At 44.1% G+C, this 27,751-nt stretch overlaps 2 protein-coding genes across 2 annotated transcripts in view; one reads left to right on the forward strand and one right to left on the reverse strand.

Moving 5' to 3' along the window:
* LOC110530063 (V-type proton ATPase subunit d 1) overlaps nucleotides 1-5,250 on the forward strand; it is a 7,726-nt gene extending 2,476 nt beyond the window's left edge. Inside the window, exons 4-8 of the mRNA XM_021612850.3 lie at nucleotides 1-76; nucleotides 2,481-2,558; nucleotides 2,865-3,041; nucleotides 3,461-3,535; nucleotides 4,785-5,250. The exon at nucleotides 1-76 is cut by the window's left edge and continues 4 nt beyond it. Coding sequence (XP_021468525.2) covers nucleotides 1-76; nucleotides 2,481-2,558; nucleotides 2,865-3,041; nucleotides 3,461-3,535; nucleotides 4,785-4,946 — 568 coding nt within the window. The 3' untranslated portion in view covers nucleotides 4,947-5,250. The remainder of the gene's footprint in view (nucleotides 77-2,480; nucleotides 2,559-2,864; nucleotides 3,042-3,460; nucleotides 3,536-4,784) is intronic.
* Nucleotides 5,251-13,090: 7,840 nt separating this feature from the next.
* Nucleotides 13,091-27,751, reverse strand: part of apoltp (apolipoprotein lipid transfer particle homolog) — a 59,539-nt gene continuing 44,878 nt past the window's right edge. Inside the window, exons 54-74 of the mRNA XM_021614227.3 lie at nucleotides 24,326-24,463; nucleotides 23,720-23,882; nucleotides 23,365-23,480; nucleotides 22,849-22,995; nucleotides 22,585-22,698; nucleotides 22,195-22,320; nucleotides 21,817-21,975; nucleotides 21,514-21,672; nucleotides 21,122-21,284; nucleotides 20,648-20,841; nucleotides 20,434-20,526; nucleotides 20,018-20,222; nucleotides 19,541-19,728; nucleotides 19,299-19,396; nucleotides 18,910-19,100; nucleotides 18,417-18,622; nucleotides 18,140-18,302; nucleotides 16,793-16,902; nucleotides 16,554-16,679; nucleotides 14,588-14,735; nucleotides 13,091-14,433 (exon numbers count right to left, since the gene is read on the reverse strand). Of these exons, the coding sequence (XP_021469902.3) occupies nucleotides 14,423-14,433; nucleotides 14,588-14,735; nucleotides 16,554-16,679; nucleotides 16,793-16,902; nucleotides 18,140-18,302; nucleotides 18,417-18,622; nucleotides 18,910-19,100; nucleotides 19,299-19,396; nucleotides 19,541-19,728; nucleotides 20,018-20,222; nucleotides 20,434-20,526; nucleotides 20,648-20,841; nucleotides 21,122-21,284; nucleotides 21,514-21,672; nucleotides 21,817-21,975; nucleotides 22,195-22,320; nucleotides 22,585-22,698; nucleotides 22,849-22,995; nucleotides 23,365-23,480; nucleotides 23,720-23,882; nucleotides 24,326-24,463 (3,018 nt within the window). The 3' untranslated portion in view covers nucleotides 13,091-14,422. The remainder of the gene's footprint in view (nucleotides 14,434-14,587; nucleotides 14,736-16,553; nucleotides 16,680-16,792; nucleotides 16,903-18,139; nucleotides 18,303-18,416; nucleotides 18,623-18,909; nucleotides 19,101-19,298; nucleotides 19,397-19,540; nucleotides 19,729-20,017; nucleotides 20,223-20,433; nucleotides 20,527-20,647; nucleotides 20,842-21,121; nucleotides 21,285-21,513; nucleotides 21,673-21,816; nucleotides 21,976-22,194; nucleotides 22,321-22,584; nucleotides 22,699-22,848; nucleotides 22,996-23,364; nucleotides 23,481-23,719; nucleotides 23,883-24,325; nucleotides 24,464-27,751) is intronic.

Here is a 27,751-nt window from a genome sequence, read left to right on the forward strand (position 1 = left end):
GTTCTTCCAGGATGCTGTGTCTGAGGCCAACCTGGACGAGATGGGGGCTGAGATCATGAGAAACAAACTGTACAAGGTGATGTGGCATCAAATCAATTGAATGTAAAAACATCTCTGCATTTCCTCACATTTTGAGCACCACCATACACAGGCATGGATTGAATCTGGTCTCCAAAATGTCATGTAAATCAAATCAAATGTTATTTGTTACATGTGCCGAATACAACAATACCTTACAGTGAAATGCTTACTTAACCAACAATGCAGTTTTAAGAAAAACAAATAGAAATAACAAATAATTAAGGAGCAACAATAAAATAACAGTAGCGAGGCTATATACAGGGGGTTCTGGTACAGAGTACATTTATTCGAGACTTAAATGGTACTGTTGACTGATACAATACAACTGTGATACAATGCTCGAAGAGTGTAGAATGAACACAATGTATTTACCGTATGTACATGTATATTGTATGATATTTGAATGCGTACATACCATTGTGGAGGTTCTAATTGAGGTGGTCAATGTACTGTTGAGGGATGGAGCAGTTGTAAAGGAGGACATTGAAAAATGGTCCCTGGGTAGAGAACTTTTGCCCATTGGGGTCTGGATATCGTAGTATTTTGCGCTAGGAAGGGCCAACTTTCATCTTAGGTAAAATAGTCATTGCGGATTCCGTTAGCCATTTTGGTCCAGGGAGATCACAAGGCCATTGACCTGTTGAGCAGCTGCTTCTAGGAGGGACCTCATATCATCTGTTGGTTTCAGACAGGTTGAAATGTGACCATCATGCTTGCAGGAGGTTCGATACCCTTGTTGCTGGGAGGTCCATTGGTCATCTTTCATGGTACTATTGTCCAAGGAGGTCAGAGGGTTGTCTACCAGTGGAGCAGGGAGCAAGGAGGTCCAAATGTCTTCCACTGACTGGGATTCCATGTTCCAGAGTTTGGTTGTCCTGTCAAGATGGTTGGTCTTACCAGGGGAGCTTGTTGTTTGAGAGAGGTCTGGATGACACCCACAACTGGAGCTGTGTCCTCGAACAAGGCCGGGATCTCATCTGCCAGCAGAACAACTTCCTCCAAGGGGATCAAAACAACAGGAACCTGTAGATGTTCTTGGGCCAGAGTCTGAGTAGCTTGCTGGTCTGGAGTCTGAGTCTTGTTGCCCTGTGGAGATGATTGGTCCAGAGTCTGAGTAGCTGGCTGGTCTGGAGTCTGAGTCTTGTTGCCCTGTGGAGATGATTGGTCCAGAGTCTGAGTAGCTGGCTGGTCTGGAGTCTGAGTCTTGTTGCCCTGTGGAGATGATTGGTCCAGAGTCTGAGTAGCTGGCTGGTCTGGAGTCTGAGTCTTGTTGCCCTGTGGAGATGATTGGTCCAGAGTCTGCTTTTCCTCTACCAGGGTAGATGGTTGCTGGCTGTCTTAGCCAGGCTGTCCTTGCTAACTGTAATGAGAGAGCTCAGTATTCCAATTTATTTGTTAATCAGTGGGTCATGGCATCAGGGTCACAATTCTGTATTTGACTTCTAAGGTCATAACATCACAGTGTCTGTGAGATCTGAGAAAGCCATAACTATCAATACATAAAAATATATATATTTTAAACAAACGTAAAAGAATAGAATAGACAAACTTTGTTGGGGTGGATCTAAAATAAACAAATGTGGCAAAAGACAAAATACTCACACTAATAGACAGAAATGTTTCACAGAATCTTAACCTTTATACAGGGCTAGGAATGAGCCTGTTCCCTCTAAAAACATGCTGCCAAACAAGCTATTTAATAAGGTCCTGTTGTCACATCATAACATTTTCAATTCAAAAACCTACAGTAACCTAGTAGATACATCTCTGTGTGTGTGTGTGTGTGTGTGTGTGTGTGTGTGTGTGTGTGTGTGTGTATGTGTATATGCTGCATGTAAAATCAAAGTTGAAGCAAAGACATTTTTTTAAGCATACACTCAACTCACTGTTCGCTCAATTTCAGTTTATGTGATAAAACAAGCACTGAATAGTGTAAGGAATCATTGTACCATCTAAATCGATGTGAAATACTGTGTTTTTTTAATAACAAAGTGATGCTGGTGAGCCAAAAGTAAAAGGCTAGTCTTTGCTATGTTACGGGGAAGTGTTTGCTGTTGCAATTCACCTAGCTTCCACATAGGGGAGAAACTCTAGGTGTAGTACCTTTAACTCATTACCAGAGTAAACACAAAATGGGGGTGGGATCATAAAAACCCCAAAATAGTGTTACATTTGACTCCATGGGGGTTAAATTAACTCTTGCAATTGTACTGTGTAGATCCTAAACGTTGATTTGATTTATAGTCCAGCACTGCTAAAATGGGGATTGCTCTTTAAGCTTATTTTCCTGACGGAGATCATGTTTATCGTTCACGTCATCCTTTAGAAAAGTGAATGAAAGAAACAGAAACGTTTGTTTCTAGGGTTTAGATCTGAAAGTGGCTTTTCATTTTAAACAGGCTTATTTGGAGGCATTCTACAAATTCTGTCAGGAGAGTGGAGGAGCCACAAAGAACATCATGTGTCCTATCCTGGAGGTATTCTAAACCATTCGTTCCTCTTACCTGAGACATCACCAGTTACAGTTTGAATGAGTCGTTTTATGGTGTGTGTCTGTGTGTGTTTTGAGAGTGTATATGTACTGTAAACTTATACTGCATGTGTTTACCCTCTCTATTTGTCTGCGGTCTATTTGTTTAACCTTTACATGTGACCCTTTATATTTTCTCTCTCTCTCTGTCTGTGTTTTATATGTGTGTGTGTGTGTGTGTGTTTGCCAGTGAGCTTCTATGTGTTACCCCTCTGTGGGGATTTGTGGTTTACTTCCTGTGTGTATGTTGCAGTTTGAGGCCGACCGGCGTGCGTTCATCATCACAGTGAACTCGTTCGGGACAGACCTGAGTGGGGTGGGGAGGAGCGCCCTGTACCCCTCCTGTGGGAGACTGTACCCAGAGGGGCTCCGTCTCTTGGCCAGGGCAGAGGACTACGAGCAGGTCAAAGCTGTGGCCGACTACTACCCTGTGAGTTTCAAAGCAATGGAATAAAATGTCAATAAAATGACAATGGAAACCCAAAACTAGGCATTACATATAGGACAACTCTAGGCAGTCCCTCCGTGTTTCAGGGTTCTTCTGTTCGGTGCCTAATGAACCCATCAGTTGGACTACTACTGTATAATTAAAGTAAGATTTATAATGCAGGGTTTAACTTAACTCGAGAATTACACCGTTTCTGCTTTCCTGGACTTCTGAATATTTGTTTTATTTCTATACTCTCTGTGCTGCTGCGTTTTGTATGACTACTCCCTGTTTATGCAGTGAATCAGACCACTGCAGCATGGTTTAAGCTGACTACAGTCTGATACTGTTGTATTAGATACATCATGTCTTATTATAGTTATTACGTCTTATTAGTTGATATGATTTTTGATATCCTCCAGGACTATAAACTCATATTTGATGAACCTGAGGCAGGGTCCTCCAGAACCCTTGAGGACAGATTCTTTGAGCGGGAGGTAAGATTCATCTCATGCAATTACATTCAGACTGAGGATGTGGTCTACATGCATATTCTACACTACCGTTCAACAGTTTGGGGTCACTTAGAAATGGCCTTGTTTTTTAAAGAAAAGCCCATTTTGTCCATTAAAATAACATCAAATTGATCAAAAAGACAGCATAGACATTGTTAATGTTGTAAATGACTATTGTAGCTGGAAACGGATGATTTTTTATGGAATATCTACATAGACGTACAGAGGCCTCATTATAGCAAGAGGACAAGTACATTAGAGTGTCTAGTTTGAGAAACAGACACCTCACAAGTCCTCAACTGGCAGCTTCATTAAATGGCACCCGCAAAACACCAGTCTCAACGTCAACAGTGAAGAGGCGACTCCGGGATGCTGGCCTTCTAGACAGAGTTGCAAAGAAAAAGCCATATCTCAGACTGGTCCGTAAAAAGAAAAGATTAAGATGGGCAAAATAACACAGACACTGGACAGAGGAAGATTGGAAAAAAGTGTTATGGACAGATTAATCTAAGTTTGAGGTGTTCAGATCACAAAGAAGAACATTCGTGAGATGCAGAAAAAATGAAAAGATGCTAGAGTACTGCTTGACGCCATCTGTCAAGCATGGTGGAGGCAATGTGATAGTCTGGGGGTGCTTTGGTGGTGGTAAAGTGGGAGATTTGTACAGGGTAAAAGAGATCTTGAAGAAGGAAGGCTATCACTCCATTTTGCAACGCCATGCCATACCCTGTTGACGGCTCTTAATTGGAGACAATTTCCTCCTACAACAGGACAATGACCCAAAGCACAGCTCCAAACTATGCAATAACTATTTAGGGAAGAAGCAGTCAGCTGGTATTCTGTCTATAATGGAGTGGCCAGCAGAGTCACTGGATCTCAACCCTATTGACCTCACAGGGTAGTAGAAGTGCCCATCAAGCCAATCCAACTTGTGGGAGGTGCTTCAGGAAGCATGGGGTGAAATCTATTCAGATTTCCTCAACAAATTGACAACTAGAATGCCAAAGTCTGCAAGCCTGTAATTGCTGCAAATGGAGGAATCTTTGACAAAAGCAAAGATTCAAGGACACAATTATTATTTAAATTAAAAATCATTATTTATTACCTTGTCAACGTCTTGACTATACTTCCTATTCATTTTGCAACTCATTTCACGGAAAACAAGGACATCTCTTAAGTGACCCCAAACTGTTGAAAGGTAGTGTACATTCGACATGATTCTCTCTCTCAGGTGAAGCTGAACACGCTGGCCTTTCTGGAGCAGTTCCATTTGGGCGTGTTCTACTCCTACCTCAAGCTGAAGGAGCAGGAGGCTCGCAACATCGTCTGGATCGCAGAGTGTGTCACACAGAGACAAAAGTCTAAGATCGACAACTACATCCCCATCTTCTAAAGGACGAACACACTGTCTGTTGGAGCGGTTTACACACCTTTTTTGTAGTAGTAGTAATATTAGCAACGGTTGTCAAAATTGATAACAGGTTCAAAAAAATACAGTTCTGATAAATGTAACAGCTGCATAAGTACTCAACTTATACTTTTTATAAACAAAAGGCTTCAAATATTGACTGTATTATAGCACATGAACAATTGTATAATGAGAGACAGAACAATCTATGGAATCCAGACATTTTGGTGGGACTTTAGGTGTACAATTGCATGTCAAATATATAAAAAATTAAAATTCTCAAATCCAATCAAATTGTACTTGTCACGTACACAGCTTACGGCAGGTATAAAAGGTGCAGTGAAATCCTTTTTTCCTAACTCCCTCAACAATGCAGTACGTTAGTACGTTTGTGTGTAAGGGTTGGATGTGTGGGTAGTCGGTGCCAATAATATCTAGGTGTAGAAGGTCTCGAAGGTGTAGGTCTCTCCAGGGAGACAGCTAGGGTTAGCTCGGCAGTCTGATGGCCTGGTGGTAGTAGCTGTCTTGGAGCCTGTTGGTCCGAGACCTGATAATCCGATACCGCTTGTCAGATGGTAACAAAGTGAACAGTCTCGGCTAGCTCGGGTGACTGGAGTCCTTGACGATCTTTCACACCTTCCTCAGATACCGTGTAGATGTCTTGGAGGGGCTAGGAGCTCACCCCTAGTAATGTATTGGGCCGTCTGCACCATCTTCTGTAGAGCCTTTCGGTTAAAGACAACGCAGGTGCCGTACCAGGTGGTAATGCAGCCGGTCAAGATGCTTTCGTTTGCGGTGGACCCGAGGGCCCATGCCTAATTTCTTCAGTCGCCTGGAGGTTGAAGAGGTGCGGTTGCGCCTTATTCACCACGGTGGTGTGATTGGACCATGTCAGGTCATCTGTGATGTGCAACCCCAAGGAACTTGAAGCGTTTGACCCGGATGCAGTTTCAGAGGGAGGTGTTCATGTCGAGGGTCTTGAGCTTAGTGTTTTTTGAAATGACAGATATGCAGTGGTGGAAAAAGTACCCAATTGTCATACTTGAGTAAAAGTACAGACAACTTAATAGAAAGTTACCCAAGTAAAAGTGAAAGTCACCCAGTAAAATACTACTTTAGTAAAAGTCTAAAAGTATTTGGTTGTAAATATACTTAAGTATCAAAAGTAAAAGTATAAAACATTTCAAATTCCTTATATTAGGCAAAGCAGATGGCACCATTTTCTTGTTTTTAAAATGTACGGATAGCCAGGGTTACACGCCAACGCTCAGACATCATTTACAAACGATGCATTTGTGTTTAGTGAGTCTGCCAGATCAGAGGCAGTAGGGATGACCAAGTGTTCTCTTGATAAGTGCGTGAATTGGAACATTTTCTTGTCCTGCTAATAAGCACTCAACGAGTACTTTTGGGTGTCAGGGGAAATGTATGGAGTAAAAAGTACATGTTCTTTAGGAATGTAGTGAAGTAAAAGTAAAAGTTGTCAAAAACATAAATAGTAAAGTACAGATACCCCAAAAATACCCACTACTTAAGTAGTGCTTTAAAGTATTTTTACCTAAGTACTTTACACCCTTTTATATGTTTTGTTTTTATATTGATAGAATAATAACTCATTTTCATGTGGGCATAATGTAATAAATCAGTAAAAAATGACTCTCTATCCAGCTAGCTCTTTCTAAGGGTCCCCCACCCCCACAGAGAGAATTTGTAACCACCCACTCACAATCTCCCGTCAACCTTCACCCTTTGTATTTGTTAGGGATCCCCATTAGTTCCTGCCAAGGCAGCAGCTACTCTTCCTGGGGTCCAAACTCATTAAGCCACTTACATCACACATAAAACAAAATGTAAAACATTACATCATGTAACGCTAATACACCACTACATATCTACAATACAAAATGTATAGTACCACCACACAACAATATTACACCACTACATATCTACAATACAAAATGTATAGTACCACCACACAACAATATTACACCACTACATATCTACAATACAAAATGTATAGTACCACCACACAACAATATTACACCACTACATATCTACAATACAAAATGTATAGTACCACCACACAACAATATTACACCACTACATATCTACAGTACAAAATGTATAGTACCACCACACAACAATATTACACCACTACATATCTACAGTACAAAATGTATAGTACCACCACACAACAATATTACACCACTACATATCTACAATACAAAATGTATAGTACCACCACACAACAATATTACACCACTACATATCTACAATACAAAATGTATAATACCAACACACAACAATATTACACCACTACATATCTACAATACAAAATGTATAGTACCACCACACAACAATATTACAATGTACATGTGTGTAGAGTGCGTGTGCTAGCATGTGTGCGTATGCATGTGTCTGTTCCTGTGTGTGTGTGTGTGTGTGTGTGTGTGTGTGTGTGTGTGTGTGTGTGTGTGTGTGTGTGTGTGTGTGTGTGTGTGTGCGCGTGTCTTTTTTTGCCTTTTTATCAGTTTTCTAAAAATCTGAATCTACTGCTTGCGTCAGTTACCTGATGTGGAATAGAGTTCTATGTAGCCATGGCTCCATGTAGTACTGTGTGCCTCCCATATTCTGTTCTGGACTCTGGGATTGTGAAGGGACGTCTGGAGGCATGTCTTGTTGGGGTATGCATTGGCTGTCCGAGCTGTGTGCTAGTAGTTTAAACAGACACCTCGTTGCATTCAGCATGTCAACACCTCTTACAAAAGCAATGAGTGATGAAGTTGATCTCTCCTCCACTTTGAGCCATGAGAGATTTACATGCACATTAATGTTACGTCCCCGTGTACATTTAAGGGCCAGCTGTGCTGCCCTGTTCTGAGCTAATTGTAATTTTCGGAGGCCCCTCTTTGTGGCACCTGACCACATGACTGAACCAGTGGTCCAGCTGCGACAAAACTAGGGCCCGTAGGACCTGCCTTGTTGACGGTGCTGTTACAAACGGAGAGCAGTGCTTATTATGGACCTAATTATTATCATTTGCCTCATCCCTCTCGACCCATACCATTTGTCAATTGCTCGTCAATTCACAGGGATTTAACGGTTTTTACAGTCCTTTTCTTAATGGGTGCGTGCTTATTGGTAGCTGGAATAAGTCTTTTCAAAACAAATATCTGTGAAGTGCAATATCGCCTCATTTACACACCACAGAACAGCAAGTATTCTTTACACAATCAACGTAGGAATCACTACAAAACATATTTTATGACCTCTTAAATCAAATCCAATTTTATTTGTCACATACACATGGTTAGCAGATGATAATGCGAGTGTAGTGAAATGCTTGTTCCGACAGTGCAATAATATCTAACAAGTAATCTAACTCCAACAACTACCTAATACACACAAACCTAAAGGGGTGAATGAGAATATGTACATGTAAGTATATGGATGAGCGATGGCCGAGCGGCATAGGCAAGGTGCAATAGATGGTATAAAATAGAGTATATACATGTGATATGAGTAATGTAAGATATGTAAACCTTAAAGTGGCATTATTTAGAGCGGCATTGCATAAAGTGACTAGTGATCAATTTTAAAAAGTGGCCGGTGATTGGGTCTCAATGTAGGCAGCAGCCTCTCTGAGTTAGTGATTGCTGTTTAGTAGTCTGATGGCCTTGAGATAGAAAAGTTTTTTCAGTCTCTCAGTCCCAGCTTTGATGCTGTACTGACCTCACCTTCTGGATGGTAACGGTGTGAACAGGCAGTGGCTCTGGTGGTTGATGTCCTTGATGATCTTTTTGGTCTTCCTTGACATGGAGGGCAGGTAGTTTGCACCCGGTGATGTGTTGTGCAGACCGCACCACCCTCTGGAGAGCCTTGCGGTTGAGGGCGGTGCTTTTGCCGTACCAGGCTGGGATACAGCCCGACAGGATGCTCTCGATTGTGCATCTGTAAAAGTTTGTAAGAGTTTTGGGTGACAAGCAACATTTCTTCAGCCTCCTGAGGCTAAAGAGGATCTATTGCGCCTTCTTCACCACGCTGTCTGTGTGGGGGGACCATTTCAGTTTGTCTGTGATGTGTATGCCGAGGAACTTGCCGAAGGGAGGGCTTTGTATGCATCGCAGAAGTTAGAGTAGCAGTGGTAGAGGTTTATAGCCCATGCGTGTAGCGCAATCAATATGCTGATAGAATTTAGGTAGCCTTGTTCTCAAATTTGCTTTGTTCAAATCCCCAGCTACAATACATGCAGACTCAGGATATATGGTTCCCAGTTCGCATATAGTCCAGTTAAGTTCCTTGATGGCCGTCTTGGTGTCTGTTTGAAGGGGAATGTACACAGCTGTGACTATAACTGACAATAATTATTTTGGTAGGTAAAATTACCGGCATTTGATTGTAAGCAATTCTAGGTCGGGTGAGCAGAAGGACTTGAGTTCCTGTATGTTGTTATGATTACACCATGAGTCGTTAATCATGAAGCATACACCCCCGCCCTTCCTCTTCCAAGAGAGGTGTTTATCGCTGTCGGCACGATGCATGGAGAAGCCCGGTGGCTGAACTGATTCCGACAACATACCCCAAGAGAGCCATGTTTCTGGTGAAACAGAGAATGTTACAATCTCTGATGTCTCACTGGAAGGCAACCCTTGCTCGAATTTCGACTACTTTGTTGTCAAGAGACTGGACATTGGCTAGTAGTATACTCAGGAGTGGTGGGCGATGTGCACGTCTATGGAGCCTGACCAGGTGGCCGCTTCGTCTGCCCCTTCTGCGGCGCCGTTGTTTTGGGTCAACTACTGGAGTTAGATCCATTGTCCTGGGTGGTGGTCCGAACAGAGGATCTGCTTCGAGAAAGTCGTATTCCTGGTCGTAATGTTGGTAAATTGACGTTGCTCTTATATCCAATAGTTCTTCCCGGCTGTATGTAATAAGACTTAAGATTTCCTGGGGTAACAATGTAAGAAATAATACAGAAAAAAACAAAATACTGCATAGTTTTCTAAGAGTCGACCATCTCTGTTGGCGCCATCTTAGGCCCAACCGTTGGAACTTTGGTTTTCCTAGATGTGTCACGGATCCCTCCGGAACTGTGTCATTACGCACACCTGTTCCCCATTCCCACTGATTGTATAATTGTTTAAATGTGCCCTTTGGTTTCCATTGGGTGGTCGATTATTGTTCCAATGTCCGTTGGTTGTGTGAGTACCAGTGCTGTGCTATTTTGGCTTTCGTGCCGCTTGTATTGCGCAGATGATTACGGGTCTCGTCCCGTGTGGTATCGTTGTGTGTGTGTATGTTACGTGTCTCGCCCCACTGTATTTATTCGAGGTACTCCTCCCTCTTTTGTTTGGGTTTCAACCCTGTGTTTGTTTGGTCTTCGCCCACATGCCTTTACATGGCACGCTGTAATTTGGGTCAATAAAAAACCCTATTACGCATTCCTGCGCCTGTCTCCCGATCCCTTCATACCAAGACACTACATCCAATGGATTTGGATAGTGCTTTTAATGGGTCAGGTTCAAATGGCGACATACTGTAATTCTGCTGTATGAAGGTGGACTAATTGTTGAACTTCCCCACAAAAAAATATTCTGCCCTCTGTTTTATGAATGCTATTCTACACATTTGTCCCTTGGTAGTAGTTTGTGATTCCATTGCCCGACCTATGTTAATTATCTTAATACAATATACTAGGGGATATGGGTGCTGTTTCTGTGTTCCCAAAGGGCACAGCTGTAGAGACAGGTCAATGGTACTCTCGTGTGTATTCCTACCAGTCAGGTTTTGAACCCAGAACTGAAATTCAGACAAAGCGCTCCGTTAAGGAGCTGGAGCGTTAAGGAGCTGTCTGTTTTGCGTGTCCGATTACATACACTCAGTTCTTCTTGGAGTGGCAAGAACTATGATGTCGTTGTGGGTTAATAGTAAGTACCACAAAATGCCTGGGTACATAGAGAATGTGTCATTCAATATCCTTATCTGCCTTCATCTGGCCCAGAATGTGAGGAACTGGGTCTTATTGTGGGCCCATTAAGCTTTTGTTTTTGAAGCATACAACAGTAACTTGGTTAATATGATTAAAAGCACTCCGGACATGCCCATGAAAATGTGCAAATCATTTTGGTTGGAGAAGGCACTACCACTTTACAGGAAATAAATTATGGAAAATGTGATGTTTGACTGTAAAGACACCTTTGAGGCTCTGGTGAAACCCAAACACACTGTAAAACATGTTGCAAGATCTGAGGGTGTGAGTGCTTTAGGAAGACCACTCATCAAAACAGTAGAGGAAGCTGATTTCCTTGCGCTGCATTAATGTGACTCTAAAGAGACTAAAATACACTCTCACAGAGTGCGGAGAACAGTACTTTCCCTGTAAATAGGTTAATTGTAACAGATGTAGGAACTGGTTCCAATTTAGTTTTTAAAGCACACCTACTTCTCAGCAGTCCCAATCCCAGATAATTTCTAACCTGTGGGGGAAATCCTGGGACATATTACAGCCATTCCCAGCTTCTGAAATAAAACAAAAGTGTTTGTTTTTATCTGTGCGAAATTTACGTGTTGACTATATTGTTTGATTTCTCAACCACTGAGGTAATCACATGATTGAGATTTAGGACAACCGTACAACAGCGTGTCCATGGCGTATGACCCAAACGTGAAGCAGAGCTCGAAATTAGATTGTCTTTTTTTCATTTCTCTTTACCATTCTTCCAGAATCTTCCCAAAGGACATTTTCAGCCGTTCCAAACTGTGCATGAACCGTCTGTTGTTTACTTTTTCAACATGGCTCTAGAACCTAGGTCATGCACAAAGCTTTACAAGTAGGCTAAGTGTAGACCTATAGGCTGAGCTGTTAACCGAGACAGAAATTTACATTGTAATATTTTATCTAACTCATTGTGTGCATTGCGGCCTAAATAGCTCAATTGATTGCTTCCTGTGTTTGTTTTTTTACCCATTGTCTTTAGAAGGTCGTATCTCAGCCTCAGAACGTCATAGAGATGAACCAAAGATATCCCCGTGTGCATAAGAATCTTTATCGTCTTTCTCTAGCCTAACGCATTGTAGCGTTAAGCATCATTAACATGCTTTATATTATCAGGAGCCAATTTTTCCTCTTCAAAATCTTAAACTAACAAGGGGTATGCTTTTTGCCCTTTTATTTAAGGGGAATTGCATACCCTCCACAAGCCCCTTCCATTTGAGCCATGGTAGTAACACATTTTCTGAAGTAATAACACAATCCTGTAGTAGTATTAGTAACACACTTTTTGTAGTAACTTAATACTTTTATGGTTTCTATCTTTGGACATGTACTATTTGGTGCAAACATTGATTGAAGTGCAAATTTAGATTATGAAAATCTGTCACATTTAAGTGCAATTGACCTGTTTGCAACCAACTTTTAAAAATTCACAGATGACGATACAACATTCTGGTTTAGAGATACATTTACATTTACCATAAAACATGTAATATCCAACAGATTAAGGTTAAAAGGGGCAATCTCTGGTGCTATTTTTTGTTGTTATAAATTAATGATAAACACATTGATTGTTGAAGAATATAACACCATCAGAACCCATAAATATAAGCTTGTTTTACTCCAATGTTTTGTAAACATTGTCCTTTCATCCATATAGCTCTGTCTATGAATTTGAGAGTAGTTATATTTCTCCATCCCATCCCTCAGCTTTTTACAGAAAAATAGATTGTCACGTCCTTAATTCCTTTTTTATGTCTCTATTTTAGTTTGGTCAGGGTGTGAGTTGGGGTGGGCATTCTATGTTTTTGTTCTATGTTTTGTATTTCTGCTTTTGGCCCGGTATGGTTCCCAATCAGAGGCAGCTGTCAATCGTTGTCTCTGATTGAGAACCATACTTAGGTAGCCTGTGTTCCCACTATGATTTGTGGGTAGTTGTTTTCTGTTGTGTGTCTGCACCAGCCAGAACTGTTTCGGTCGTTCTCTTTGTTACTGCTGTGTTCATTAAATAAATATGGACACATACCACGCTGCACCTTGGTCCTCTCCTTCCAACAGCCGTTACATAGACGGGTAGAACACTTTGTTATTGTTTCAACTGATGATTGGCCCTTTAAGGAACAATGTTTAATACTCCTTAGGATTGTCCACTTTATTCACACATTGACGAAGGTTTCATAAATGTTACTATCTAAACAAAAATGACTGTACATATTAATTATCGAAGGTACACAAAAACATCAGCAGTTTTACAAGGCAAAATAACATGGTAAAAATATTTTTATCCAAAACACAATTGCTTAAAGGATGTTCAAGTGGGGCGTCCAATCAAAAACATATTTCGACCAATGGGTAAAATTATGTTATTGTGTCTCTATCATAATCCATTCAAAGTTATTGGAGTTTTTACTCTTGTAGGATGGCCAGAATTAGTGTGACTAAATCAATGGTGGCCAGAGGGAAAAAAAGTGGTCAAAAATCTGGAAAATTGCTTTGCGTTAGCTAGGCTGGATTCTGTGAAAGAATTAAGGCTACTGGCTACCTGAAAGGCTCACTTTCACGTTAAACTTGTCATCTCTCTTCTGAAATCCGCAGGACATAAACCACTATAGAGGTGGCAGGTAGCCTAGCAGTTAAGAGTGCTTTGACAGTAAACCAGAGAGCGCTGGGACAGTAACCCAGAGAGCGCTGGGACAGTAACCCAGAGAGCGCTGGGACAGTAACCCAGAGAGCGCTGGGACAGTAACCCAGAGAGCGCTGGTTAGAAACTCAGAGTCGACTCTGTGAAAAATGTGCGCTTGAGCAAGGCACTAAACTTTAACTGCTCCTGTAAGTCACTCTGGTTAAGAGAGTCTGTTAAATAACTGAGATGGATATCTATTTTTGTTCTTAAAAAAAAAAAAAAAAATCTCACAAAAATAAGTGTATCTCGGTGAAATGTCAATCAAGCACTGAGCGTGTGCCAAGCTTTTTTTATTTTCAAAGCCTTTTATATTTACTTTAGCTCGTGTCATGCTCATTTATTTTTTTGTGACGTCGCGTAGACAACTTTGAAGACGACGCCCACAAAATGTTACATCCTCAAAAGATGTTAAGAGAAACGTGCATCGCTATGTCAGATGTATTAGGTTACAAAATCTGACTTTTGGGATATAATGATATGTTAGAGAAAGAATCCACTGAACGATTCAGAACATGAATAATCATATTTGTCTTGGTAAAATGCATTTTTATGACATAAAGGAGTGAAATTTCATCACAAGTGCATTTTCACCCACTCTGGACACCCTACAAAAAGAAACAAGCATAACTGCAGTACTGTTAAAGATGGATGCCGCAGTGGCGTCTGCCCCACTGCCGTTGTTATTATTTTGTTGCCTAAGCGGAGGTGTGGAGCCTCACACATATTCTGGTGCTCTATCGCGCGTGCAATGATTCCTAAACTCAATCGTAACATTATGGAAGTGCCTCATACTCGAACTGAAAAAAAGAGAAAAGAAACACAAGCTAAGAATAGCATTTCGCAATATAAGGTTATTATGTATGTTATGTATTGTCATAAGACCGTGGTTGCCAGGTTACTCCAATCCCTCGTCACTGCAACTCTATGGAGTTAGCTGTACGTCATACTTACTGCATTGGACAGGGAGCTCTAAGGGGACGTAGTTTCTCTGGCAGAGGTATACAAAAGCAGCAGCTAGCTTACAGGATGCTCCGGAGTGGCCCGAGACAGAGCCACAATGGCTTCTCTCACACACCGATAAGAACTGGCCTGGGTCCACCTGAGAGAGAGAGAGAGCGAGAGAGAGAGAGAGAGAGAGAGAGAGAGAAAGAGCAGATGAGCTCCCGCATTTTTTACCCTCAAATTGTAAAAACATTTTTTGATAAGGCACGAAAAGAGTACAAAATGAAGCTCTTTATGGAAAATCAAGAGACACTTTTTGCTGACTGTTATAAAAATTGGAACATAAGCAAATTCATCTTCCACACAGACCATCCCCTGTCATGGCACAGTACTATATTAACACACTATCCATCTGTTAAGAGGGTGTTTCCGATGGGTGGAAACTCAGGATACTAGACAACGAGGACTCGGAGTCAAAAAATGTGAACGTGTACAAATCTGGAACAGTAATGGTACAGGGAAACCCCAAACACTGGACTTTCACATTATCAAAGAGATAGCTCAACAGGATCTCTTGAGAAAGATACCCCGAGCGTGTCAGACCAGACCTCTTCATTAAACAACCCCACAGACGAGCAACCTCAAGCAGAATGTCAACCTTCCAGCACAGAGTACTACCCCCTCATTGAAATGAAGGATAAATTCACTCAGCTGGGGGTAAGGCGGGTGGAGCTGGAACAGGAGGTGAACACACTTCAGTCAGCACAAAAATTCCTCCAGCTCAACAACACCCCCTCAACCAGACCCGGAGAGAGACATATCTGCACTCTGGACTGTGGTGAGAAAACATCAACAGGAGAAAGAGCAGGAGAAGAACAGAACACTAGATGAAAGGATCAGAGTGCTGGAGGAGAGGGTGAGGTGGGATGGCGTGTGACAGAGAACAACCCATTAGAGAGGTGGCCACCACCGCAGAGAAGCCTGCAGAACAGCCCACCTCAGCTCCCGACGAAAGTCTCGACACCACAGCAGAACAGTCCACCCCCAGACCCTGACCATAGCGTCGACATCGCAGCAGGACAGACAAATGAAGAACCCCAAGCCCAGGGGATCCCACCCCATCTGAGCACCCCCCCACCCCCGTCAGCCACCCTGATAGCGCTCCTGATAACACCCCCCCACCCACGGAGGACATTCACAAGCCACAGATTGTACTCCTTATAGACTCAAACAGGAAATATATACAAGAAAATAAACAGTGTCTAAACTCTGGTGTCCAAACACCCAGTGCGCCCTAGACCTTCTGTCTGAGGACCAACTAGGTTCACCCAGCGCACCCTAGACCTTCTGTCTGAGGACCAACTAGGTTCACCCAGCGCGCCCTAGACCTTCTGTCTGAGGACCAACTAGGTTCACCCAGCGCACCCTAGACCTTCTGTCTGAGGACCAACTAGGTTCACCCAGCGCGCCCTAGACCTTCTGTCTGAGGACCAACTAGGTTCACCCAGCGCGCTCTAGACCTTCTGTCTGAGGACCAACTAGGTTCACCCAGCGTGCCCTAGACCTTCTGTCTGAGGACCAACTAGGTTCACCCAGCGCACCCTAGACCTTCTGTCTGAGGACCAACTAGGGTCACCCAGCCACATAATAATACACACAGGCACAAACAACCTGAGAGCACAGCAAGAAAGGGTGGCCACAGCACTGAAGGGAGTGATTAAAAAAGCTTATTCTACTTTCCCCAACGCACAAGTGGTTATCTCCACCTTGCTACCACGAAAATACTTCCACCCTGCTACCAAACAGCGGGTAAACAAGTATTTCCCGTGACTGTGCCTCAAAACCAAATACCTGGCCCACCACTCCACCCAGGACTTGAACAGCCTTTACGACCAGGTCCACCTCTACAGGGCAGCAGTGCCCACCTTCACCCGGACCCTGTCTGATTAAAGTGTTTGTGTAAAGCTGTCCTCACCACTCTGAAGCAGGAGCCCAGAGGAGAGTCACGGGCAGAGAAGAGAAAGTCACAGCTCAGAGTATCGGCAGTCGTCTTAGAACAGGGCTCTGCTATCTGTGGTACACTGCCACACTCAGGACTGATCTGTCAGCACAAACACATGGGAATGAGAATGAAAAGCACATTCATACATTTTATTATTTATGTAGGCTGCTATAACTGTAAAGCCATAATGTGTCAAATGTGTCTTGTCCTACCTGCCAGCTGTGCATAAAGTCAGCCATGTTGTCAGCCTGTGAGCCATCAGGAAGAGGGAAGTCATTTCCTGCTTCATTGTCATTGGTCCCTAGGACACCAGTGGACACACCTGCATAGACAATCAAAGACAATGAACAACGTTTTACAACTAATTACTTCTGCTTGAACTAAATACTACTACCATACACCGGAATAAATATGACATGGGATTCTCAGTAAACCAAAACAGTCATTATTGTTATCAAAAGGTGTTACGTTCCCCAGTTTCTGTGTTGTAGTTTGTGTATTTGTGAGTGTGTGTTTCAGGAAATGGCTTCCTGAAATTCTCCCCAAGCAGCTGATTGGTCGGCCCCCATTGACGATTGGAGAGCTGGCCCTGTGTTAATTGTTGCTGAGAGAGCTGATTGTTGAAGTTCTGCGTTAGTTTGTTGCTCAGAGCTTCTTTAATGTCCTGAGTTAGTTTTTCTCAGTTTTTGTTGAGAAAAAGTTTGTAATATTCTGTTTCATTTGTTCCCAGGGAGGAAGGGGAAGACACCTAGGGAGTGCTTAGGCAAGAGGCCCGCGGGCATACATATACCCGTAGTATATACACTGTCTAGGCACACTAGGTAAGACCTGGGCGGACCAACCCCTGTATTTTGGTTAGTGCATCAGGTGGTGCTAGGTAAGTAGTGGGTAGGCAGGGAAGGTAGGAGAGGGTAGGTTAGGTAAGTAGTGGGTAGGCAGGTAAGGTAGGAGAGGGTAGGTTAGGTAAGTAGTGGGTAGGCAGGTAAGGTAGGAGAGGGTAGGTTAGGTAAGTAGTGGGTAGGCAGGTAAGGTAGGAGAGGGTAGGTTAGGTAAGTAGTGGGTAGGCAGGTAAGGTAGGAGAGGGTAGGTTAGGTAAGTAGTGGGTAGGCAGGTAAGGTAGGAGAGGGTAGGTTAGGTAAGTAGTGGGTAGGCAGATAAGGTAGGAGAGGGTAGGTTAGGTAAGTAGTGGGTAGGCAGGTAAGGTAGGAGAGGGTAGGTTAGGTAAGTAGTGGGTAGGCAGGTAAGGTAGGAGAGGGTAGGTTAGGTAAGTAGTGGGTAGGCAGGTTAGATACGAGAGGGGGCTTTGACATTTACTTTCCTTGCTTTGGTTCTGTTCAGCCCCTTTTCCCCAACATTACCGCGTGACGGAATAAATTCCTAGTAAACGGTCAATTCTCTGCCTTCTGTCATCCTTACTCGCACCTACAGTCCCATACCTCTTTCACTCCACAGGGAGTTGAGTTGTAGCGGGGTGTTGCGTTCCCTCTTCCTAGAGGCGTACGTAACAAAAGGTTAATGGTGCGCAAATGTCTTCTTTTGAATTTGAATCACGGTCATACCATGTAGCCAGCCATCCAGAGTCAGGCTGCACAGGTCGAGCGATGGGTCACATGACACCCGCGCTCCATTCTGATTGGACACCTCGACAACATTCCCCTCTTTCCTGATGACCAATCCATTATCACTGTAGGATGTCTGTGTGACATGACAATTTAATTTCACCTGCAATAATAGAAAAATAATACATGTTTTATCAAATCATCCTTTCAAAAATGTAATTATTTGAAATACTGTATAGAGAACAGTGTAAAAACAGTTTATTTTAAAGTCCTGTACCTCTCCATTGTGGTGGATGGCAACAGTGCTGTTATTCATCCGCACCAACAGAGTGTGCTGTGAGCTGGAGTCTGAACCTAGCAGCACAGTGAAGGAGTCATCCTGAGTGATATCGTGGGCTAGGATGACTGGACACGGGCCTGGCAGCTCATATAGGTGGCCGTCGAACGACACCACAAACTGGTTGGCCACCAACAGAGCTTCATCTGGTGGAAGGAGGGAGGGACGGAGAGAGGGATCAGCCAATATCACAAAGGATGGATGAGACCAATGATGCATTTTAGAGGTATTAAAACAGCGGCCCAATAAATACACAAATTCTCAACTAATCTTTCTTCAATCCCTCGCGTCCTGTCTCCTCATCTCCTTCTCAACGCTATTGGAGGAGAAGGTCCAAGGTTGGCAAGAAGATGAGGCGAGAGAATGCATGGGAATATACATTGAGAAAGAGCCCACGGCTCCAATCCCTATTCAAAATGGCGGCCTAGCTCACGGCAGAAGGGGCTGTCCGTGATCTTCCGTTTCAGGCGGTAGAGCTCGGCGGTGGGCCTGAGGGAGGTGAGGGCCTGCAAGGGCCTGAGGAGCCACTCCTCCAGAAGGACCTCTACCACCCCGAACTTCTCCATCCTGGACCAAGGGGCCCGCGCCAGGGGCAGGGGTATAGTTACGGACACAGAGCAGTCACTAGGGGAGTAGAATAGAATGAAAGAGATACTTTCTGTGTCTTCTGCCTGTCTCAACAGAAACATGCAACAGTCATGTTCCGTGTAGCACAAGTATATGATAAACCCAGTCCAGGAAATGTTTAAGGGTATTCTTTAATTGAATACAAAAATAATACGGTTAAACAAATAGAAATAGAAGCTCGGGTAGAATTCATACCTTGCGGAGAGTTTGTACACAGAGGCCAATCGTCTTCTGACCCCCGCCAAGGCTACTGCCAACCTCAACTCTGCCCAGTGGCCAGTCTGATGGCTCACCTGGTACAAATATGCAAGCGTAAATTGCCAGAGATACACTCCTTCATTACTCCTACAACCACACCATTTTCTCCAAAATGGCTGCCATACCAATCGATTATTCCCCCTTATCTAGTATGGTGTCTCTCTCAACCATAAACTCACCACATCCAGGATAGTGCTGACGGTAGTGAGGGTGAACTGGGCTACTGGTCTAAGATGAGGGTTCTCCAGTAGGGGGGGTAGGAGCTCCACCAGTCTGTCAGTCCACATGGACACAGCCTCCCTCCATACAGAGTCTACCTTCTGGCCTGTCACATCATGGTACGCCCCGGCTATAGTGGACAGTGGTCCTGGGAATGGAGATAATGGAGGTGGCAAAGTTAGAAGGTGTAGGTATGTACTGTACACGCTTATGCACACACACAGACACAAACACTCATTCACTCACTCACTCACTCACTCACTCACTCACTCACTCACTCACTCACTCACTCACTCACTCACTCAGAGACACTGAACCTCCATAAACTTCATAAACAAGAGTGACATTACCAGACTGATAACATAAACCCTAGTGGTTAGGTAAAGATACGTTTATGACAGGGTTAGACTCCTAACAATAGGTCAAAGGTCACTCACTCCTGAGCTCATGCTGTCCAAGCTGAGAGGCGTGCTGTAATAGGAGGAGGAGGCGTGGCAGACTGTGAGTCAGAGCGTGGCGTAGTCGGCTGGCCCTCCAAGAGCCCCACACTCCTCCCTCTCTCTGCCCCAGCAGGGCCTCTGTTCTCTGGGTAAAACGTAAGGCTGCGCCGCTCAGCTCCTGAAGCAATTCAATGTCCTTAGACTAGTAGCAGGAGGATTACAGGGCATAATTGTCAGAAAGCTGTTAAGAAACATTTGTGGATTAATCTATGGAGTATTAACATTTGATTTTGACAGATGCTCTTTTCCTGAGCTACTTAATAAGACCATTAGGGCATTCAAGTAAGGGACTGTGTATTTAAGTATTCAAGTAAGTCATATACCACGGAGGTAAATTAATTTCCAAAGCAAACCTGCTGCCCGAATTCTGTCAGGAGGTGCTGTAACGTCTGCACTCTCTCCAAGATCTTCCTTCTCATCTGAGAGCCCAAATGGTGGACCTGAGCCTGGAGATGGCATTGAAATAGTGGGATAATCAAGAAACTGGTTTCAGGAAGTCTGACGGGATGTCTCGTGTTTTCATGAGACAGATCAACGGTCGCTTTCTATTGGGTGTAAATATCTTACCTCCACTGCCAATAGGCTCTCTGCACATCCCCTGGCCCGTAACCACAGGCTCTGATTGGCTGTGCCCACGGAGATGGATGTGAGTGACTCAAGCAGAGTCCCGTCCTCTCGTCTCAGTACTTCAAGGGTTAGGCCTAACTTCCGTCGGCCCTCCAGACACAGTGCCACTGTGAGGTCCTGATCTGGTCCTATACCTACACACACACACACACACACACACACACACACACACACACACACACACACACACACACACACACACACACACACACACACACACACACACACACACACACACACACACACACACACACACACACACACACACACCAAAGACACAATTATGAACACCAAAGTAAAGTAAAATCTTAGATCATGACATGATCTATTGAGATGAAAGCTATGCAACGGGCAAGCCCTATATTACCAGCCACAACTTATTTTGTCCTCAATCTTCAAGCCTACTATATATACCGTTTCCATATCCAGCTGTGGCATGTAGACAGCGTCCCTCTAGCGCCCCCCTCAGCCACACCTGCTCACTGCGGTCGAGTCTGACCTGGATCTGAAGCCCAGGACCCAGCAGGGAGGAGAGGGCACTGCCCCCTACCTTCACACTCCAGTTACCCACCTTAGACTACAGCACAGACAGGCGGATAGATGGACAGACACACACACACACACACACACACACAGGCAAAAAGGTAAACACTTTACACGGTGCAGACACAGATGGCTATAACCTCCAATGGTATGAACACATGACCTTGCCCCATGCCCTTGCTATAGTACAGTCATGCATATTACCGTATAATAGACATACAATGCCCATAATGTACATTTATTGCAATGATGGCAGTGCTCACCTCAGTTACCAGTGATATGTTGGTGCTGTGTGCGGTAGAGGAGTTGGTGAGAGCCAGGGTGAGGCTGCAGTGTGGCTGTCCCGCCAGAGAGAGACGGGTCTTGGTGTACAGCAGCTCTGTCCCTATGTTCACTCTGTGGTACCCAGACCAGCCAAGAGACTGACATATAGATAGACACACACAGATACACACACACACACACACACAAAGCTGACTGGTTGTACTAAGTGCTTACTCTGTCTCTGTATAACAGTATAATAATGAAGTTAGGTCGACGATGACCTAACACGATGACATACTCACCAGTTGCGGGGGACAGAGGCCCACCTGTATGTGGTGCTCCATCCTGTCTCTGAGGTTGGTGTGGAACTGGGCCAGCAGGGTGTGTGAGGGACAGGGGGCAGGAGACACGTTCTCTGCTCCAGCCTCCAGCTGGATGGTGTGTAGTCCTGTGGCACTCCACTGCCAGAAACACACAACACACACTCTATAGACTACACCATTAACCCTTTCAATGGAACATGAGGCATCGATGATTTGCGTCCCAGATAACCATGTGATCCAGATCAGCGATTTCTCGGGCACTGATCACCTGATAAAAATAAATGGCGTGCCTTTATTTTAACCGGGGAAGTGACGGAGAACACGTGATCTTTTACAATAATGACCTGAATTCAGTACCTGGTAGTTCATGCTTTGCCTGAGGCTCTTGTCGCCCCACTTCAGCTCAGCATTCTGGGAGTAGGAGTTCCCTTCCTTGGCCATTGAGACACATCCCTCAACAGACACCAGGGAAGGGACCACTTCCTGTAGGTCACACACGCGCACACACTCCAGGTGAGCTCCAGAGGAAAGGTTCGAAAAAGAAGACACGTTTTGGGTGTAGCATTAAGATCCTCTTAAAGTCGATTGTTGTTCGTCCACTGCCTACCAATCTTAGCGTTTTGGGAAATGCATCCCTGTTTCACCTTTATTAACCCGCGGGAACCGTCAACAATAGACGGGTACTAGAGTGGGAATTTGTACCCACGGACTTAAATAGGACATGATATTGTATGTCTATGGTTGTACCTGCGCGGGAGAGAAGCGGGCACAGGCCTGCCCCCTGCTGGAGCTGTCCAGCCACTGCTGGCTGAGGGTGAGGGAAACATTCACAGGAGAGCCACTGTCCCAGGAGACATGGGTCTGAGCTCGCAGAGAGAGAGAGAGAGAGAGAGAGAGAGAGATAGAGAGAGAGAGAGAGAAAGAAAGAGAGAGACACACACACGCGCGCGTCATAAATCAATTAAATTGATACGTGTGTGTGGTGTGTGCACGTGTGTATCTTGCCGGTACCTGATGGTTGCTTCTTTGCTCCGTGGTCGAGGCACGTGAGATCGTGTGGAGGTAGAGTTGGGAGAGTGTTAGGGTGAATGGCTGTCTCAGCTCCAATGTTGTCTCACTACTCTCCCCCTGACCCCTCCACAAGGAGAGAGCTCGAACCTGAACAAACACAGACACCATCAGGTCCACAGTAGCACATTCCAGAAAGACAAAACAAAAGTACTACAATCATCCTACACAGGCACTTAGGATGTGATTGTCTCCTTCGGGCATCCTCTCTGGGGATTAAGGTTGCAGAATTCCCAAAGCTTTCCAAAAATGCCCTGTTATTTCAAGAGTCCCAGTCGGAGGGTTCTCCTGCAGCTTGAAAAAAACCCTACTGGGGATCAAACAGTATACTCTTTCACTCATTCGCTCACTCACTCATTCGTCCAGTATTTATTCATTCATTTACACATCGATTCATTCCAACGATCCCAATACATGGTTGACTCTCAGCTCATAGCTCGGTAGTGCAACCAGTCTCACCTCCTCCTGTCTTCCTTGTCTGTTCCAGCCCAGCACAACACTGCCCAGTCTACCGTGGAGGGAACGCTCTAACGCCACATCCAGACTGCACCCGTGACGCACAGACGCAATCTGAACTGAGGACAAGGAAACACGTCACGTAAGGTAAAGAGCGCAGGTATAATGTTTTCTAAGTTCTTATAAGTATATAGGAGCCTAGATGATGTCTTATAATGAGGCATGATGTTATTATTTATATGTATATTCCAACAGACTCAAAATGGCTGGTATTTAGTCAAGTATTGTTATAACATGGTTATAAGGCATTATGAGCTGGTTATACATGTCTGGGAAACTGGCCCATAGTGTGTAGTACCTTTGAGTGTGCGGTCTCCCTGCTGCAGTCCTGGAGGGGCAGAGTAGAGGCCGGCCATGTTGAACTCCTGACTGCCCCACACGGCCCAATGCTGCAGCTGGTGGCTCCAGTTCCTTGCCTCGTACGACATCCTCACTGCAATGTTCCTGGGCAGGGGCTTCAGCTAACAACACAACCAATCGCATGGTCAAAAACGTATCAATTGAGGAATTAAACTGAAATCCCGAATCCAATTTCGTCTAAGGTTCCAATTACACGGAGGTAAATTTGAATTTCAGTTTAACCTCCTGAATTGACTGAATTGAAATAAAAACTGACCTCGACCCTGGTAATACGTACATTGCAAAGTATTAGTACGACAGCTGTGATGGTGGCACGGTAGGAACGCTTATTCAGAATACATAACTTTATAATTTGAAATATTTCACTGTGTAATTACATTGTTTGCGGATCTGAAGGAACTAGATATCTGAAGGAACCTAGTCTTCCAACAAAAAAAGCTTACACCTATATAGCACCGAATAGGTTTGTTTTTGGACTTGGCCAATGTGTTTAGTGAGTGAACTCATAACTAGGAGACCGCTAGTACAGTGAATGATTGCCTACCTGTGGGTAGGTTTGGTTAAGCTCCAGGGCTTGACGGTAGCCGCCCTCAGTGACAGCCAGCTCCCCCAGAGCCCACAGCTTCCTCTTGCCCGACTGCACCTCCACCATCCCCCTGACACTGGAGCCTGACTGATTAAACTGAACACAGAAACAGGGGAACTCTCTTAGACTAAGCCACATTTGTCAAACACAAGGCCCCGCGGGCCTTCCAAGCCGCCCGCGACACGCTATGCTACAAGTCCCAGCAGGAACGGCCAACGTGCTGCGCACCAAAGGCAGCGCGTTGCCACACACACACACCCCTCCTCCCAGACCAACCCACCCACGAGCCAGCGTGTGCTGTATCATATTGTTTCCTAAACATTTGCAGCATCCCAAGTGTTTAAGGACAGTGCTATCCAGATTCCTTGGGACTTTTCTACCCTAACCCCCCTATTCCCCCTAGTAAGTGGTTCCTTCCAAAGTGCACTGAGGAGCAAAGATACACGACATTACCAAGAGTATGTGGACACCTGCTTGTCGTACATCTCATTCCAAAATCATGGGCATTAATATGGAGTTGGTCCCCCCTTTGCTGCTATAACAGCCTCTCTTCTGGGAAGGCTTTCCACTAGATGCTGGAACATTGTTGTGGGGACTTGCTTCCATTCAGCCACAAGAGCATTAGTGAGGTCGGGTACTGATTTGCGATTAGGCCTTGGTCACAGTCGACGTTCCAATTCATACCAAAGGTGTTTGATGGGGTTGAGGTCAGGGCTCTGTGCAGGCCAGTCAAGTTCTTCCACACTGATCTCGACAAACCATTTCTGTATGGACTTCACTTTATGCACAGAGGCATTTTTATACTGAAAGAGGAAAGGGCCTTCCCCAAACTGTTGCTACAAAGTTGAAAGCTCAGAATTGTCTCGATTGTCATTGTATGCTGTAGCTTTAAGATTTCCCTTCGCTGGAAGGGGCTTAGCCCGAACCATGAAAAACAGACCCAGAACATTATTTATCGTCCACCAAACTTTACAGTTAACACTATGCATTGGGGCAGGTAGCGTTCTCCTGGCATCCGCCAAACCCAGATTTGTCTGTCAGACTGCCAGATGGTGAAGCGTGATTCCTTACTCCAGAGAATGCGTTTCCACTGCTCCAGAGTCAAATGGCGGAGAGCTTTACACTACTCCAGCCGACGCTCGGCATTGCGCATAGTGATCTTAGGCTTGTGTGTGGCTGCTTGGCCATGGAAATCCATTTCATTAAGCTCCCAACGAACATTTCTAGTGCTGACATTGTTTCCAGAGGCAGTTTGGATCTCGGTGGGGAGTGTTGCAAGCGAAGACAGATTATTTTTACACGCTACGCACTCAGCACTCAGCGGTCCCGTTCTGTGAGCTTGTGTGGCCTACCACTTCGTGGCTGAGCCATTGTTGCTCCTAGACATTTCCACTTCACAATAACAGCACTTACAGTTGACCTGGGCAGCTTTAGCAGGGCAGAAATATGAATCAACTGACTTGTTGGAAAGGTGGCATCCTATGAGGCTGCAATGTTGAAAGTCACTAAGCTCTTCAGTAATGCCATTCTACTGTTAATGTTTGTCTATGGAGATTGCATGGCTGAGTGCTCGATTTTATGTCAGCAACGGGTGTGCCTGAAATAGCCGAATCCACTCATTTGAAGGGGTGTCCACATACTTTTGTATATATAGTGTTTGCTAAGCAGAACACTAGATACTGTAGTGTGTGCAGACAATATCAGAGAGTAAGTAATCGAGTGACACACACAGCACTTGATTCAATTGTATCTGCTGGTGATGAGCAGGACTCGCAGGAGGTACAGTATTTTGATCGAGCTATGTAGCCTATTGATTCCTTGATGATGAAAAAATAAAATGAAAATGTTTTGTTGTTTCTCTGTAATACTAGCCACCTAGCAATTTTATGAACTTGGCTTTATCTCGCCGGCTTTATAGGTTCCCAATATCGCAACCTCATAACCAACTACCAAGCCAAGTTAAGACAGGAGACACCACGTAGAAATATGTTGAACCATTTATTAAAGAATTAATCATGCAAGTCTTGGCAATATAGGCTCTGCTCCTTCGGGGTAGCTCATTGCCCAAGCAAAGCGTCAATATATAAAATGACCTACAAGCAGTGAGTACAGTAAGCCATACCAATCCCCCAGCAGGAAAACAGAACCTAACAGGTGGAGTCTGGGTTGGTAGTGGGAGCTAAAGAAGCAAACGCATACTAGCAGTAGCAACAAGCACCAGCAGGATGTGTGAGCAGAACCGGCCAGCTTCAATGGACCGCCAAATATGGTAGGTGTGATTGCTACTGGCATCTAATTGGTGCAATCTCAGCTAATGAGTCTGATCTTAGAGTAGTTTATCTAACTATCTCAGCTGGCATGCCTGCCAGCAAGGTTACTAGACTTTAGAAAATACAAAAATGGCTTTAATTCTTGGGTTATGATACTATATACCATTGTGGCAGTTGTACTAAATGCCTAAGGCATAAAAGTTCTTAAAGAATCAATGTGCATTGTTATTTAAAATGACAATTTAACAGGTCAAGAGGTATGCTTAGATAACCTATGCTGAAAATAGACAGATTTTTTACATAAAATTAGGCACAATGATTATGAGTCTGGATTGCGGCAAAAAGCTGTTTCAGGTGTTTGAAAAATGAAAAATGATCCCAACCAGACCTCTATACAAATTGCTCTGTCCAGATGATCATACAAATGGATCGTACAAGGGGGTCAGGTCATAGGCAAACAGTCATTTCTGGGACTTCACGTGTAGCATCCAACATATGTGCTTTTCATCTAAAAAACAAAAGAAGAAGATTAGGTCTACAACAGCCTCCTACCATCAACAACACTCAATGAGGATTATTTCCAAATACTATTAAGAATTTTACATTGACATTTGAGTCATTTATCAGACCTTCTTAACAATGATAAACATGGCAAAATCTTACCATTCCATTTCCTGATGCGCCAGCAGGATATCTCAATGGACAAGTGTCTTCCGTGAGTAAAGGATTTCTGCTGAGGACCCCTCAACTCTATTTAAATCATTAAAGCGGTCGCTGGTGAAATCAACATGACATGGTTTCTGATGAAGAGGTCTCATCCTTGCAAACAAATGTCAACCATTTCCATTGTGCAGCGGGTAGTCGAGACACACTCCGAAAGAACCAACTCTTTTACAGTTTCCTCTTTGATCAAACCCTTATTTCTGAGCGTATGCCTTACAGAAATGTTTCGATTTTAGCTGGAGTTGCACCACAGAACTGTCTAAACGCAATCTCTCTCTAGCTAGCATGACGGCGGTGAAAATGGCAGCAGCAGGTGTGAGAATTAAAGAACACACACACACACACACACACACACACACACACACACACACACACACACACACACACAGTA

This window comes from Oncorhynchus mykiss, chromosome 8, assembly GCF_057628025.1.
Source record: "Oncorhynchus mykiss isolate SJ-2025 chromosome 8, ASM5762802v1, whole genome shotgun sequence".
Taxonomy (NCBI): domain Eukaryota; kingdom Metazoa; phylum Chordata; class Actinopteri; order Salmoniformes; family Salmonidae; genus Oncorhynchus; species Oncorhynchus mykiss.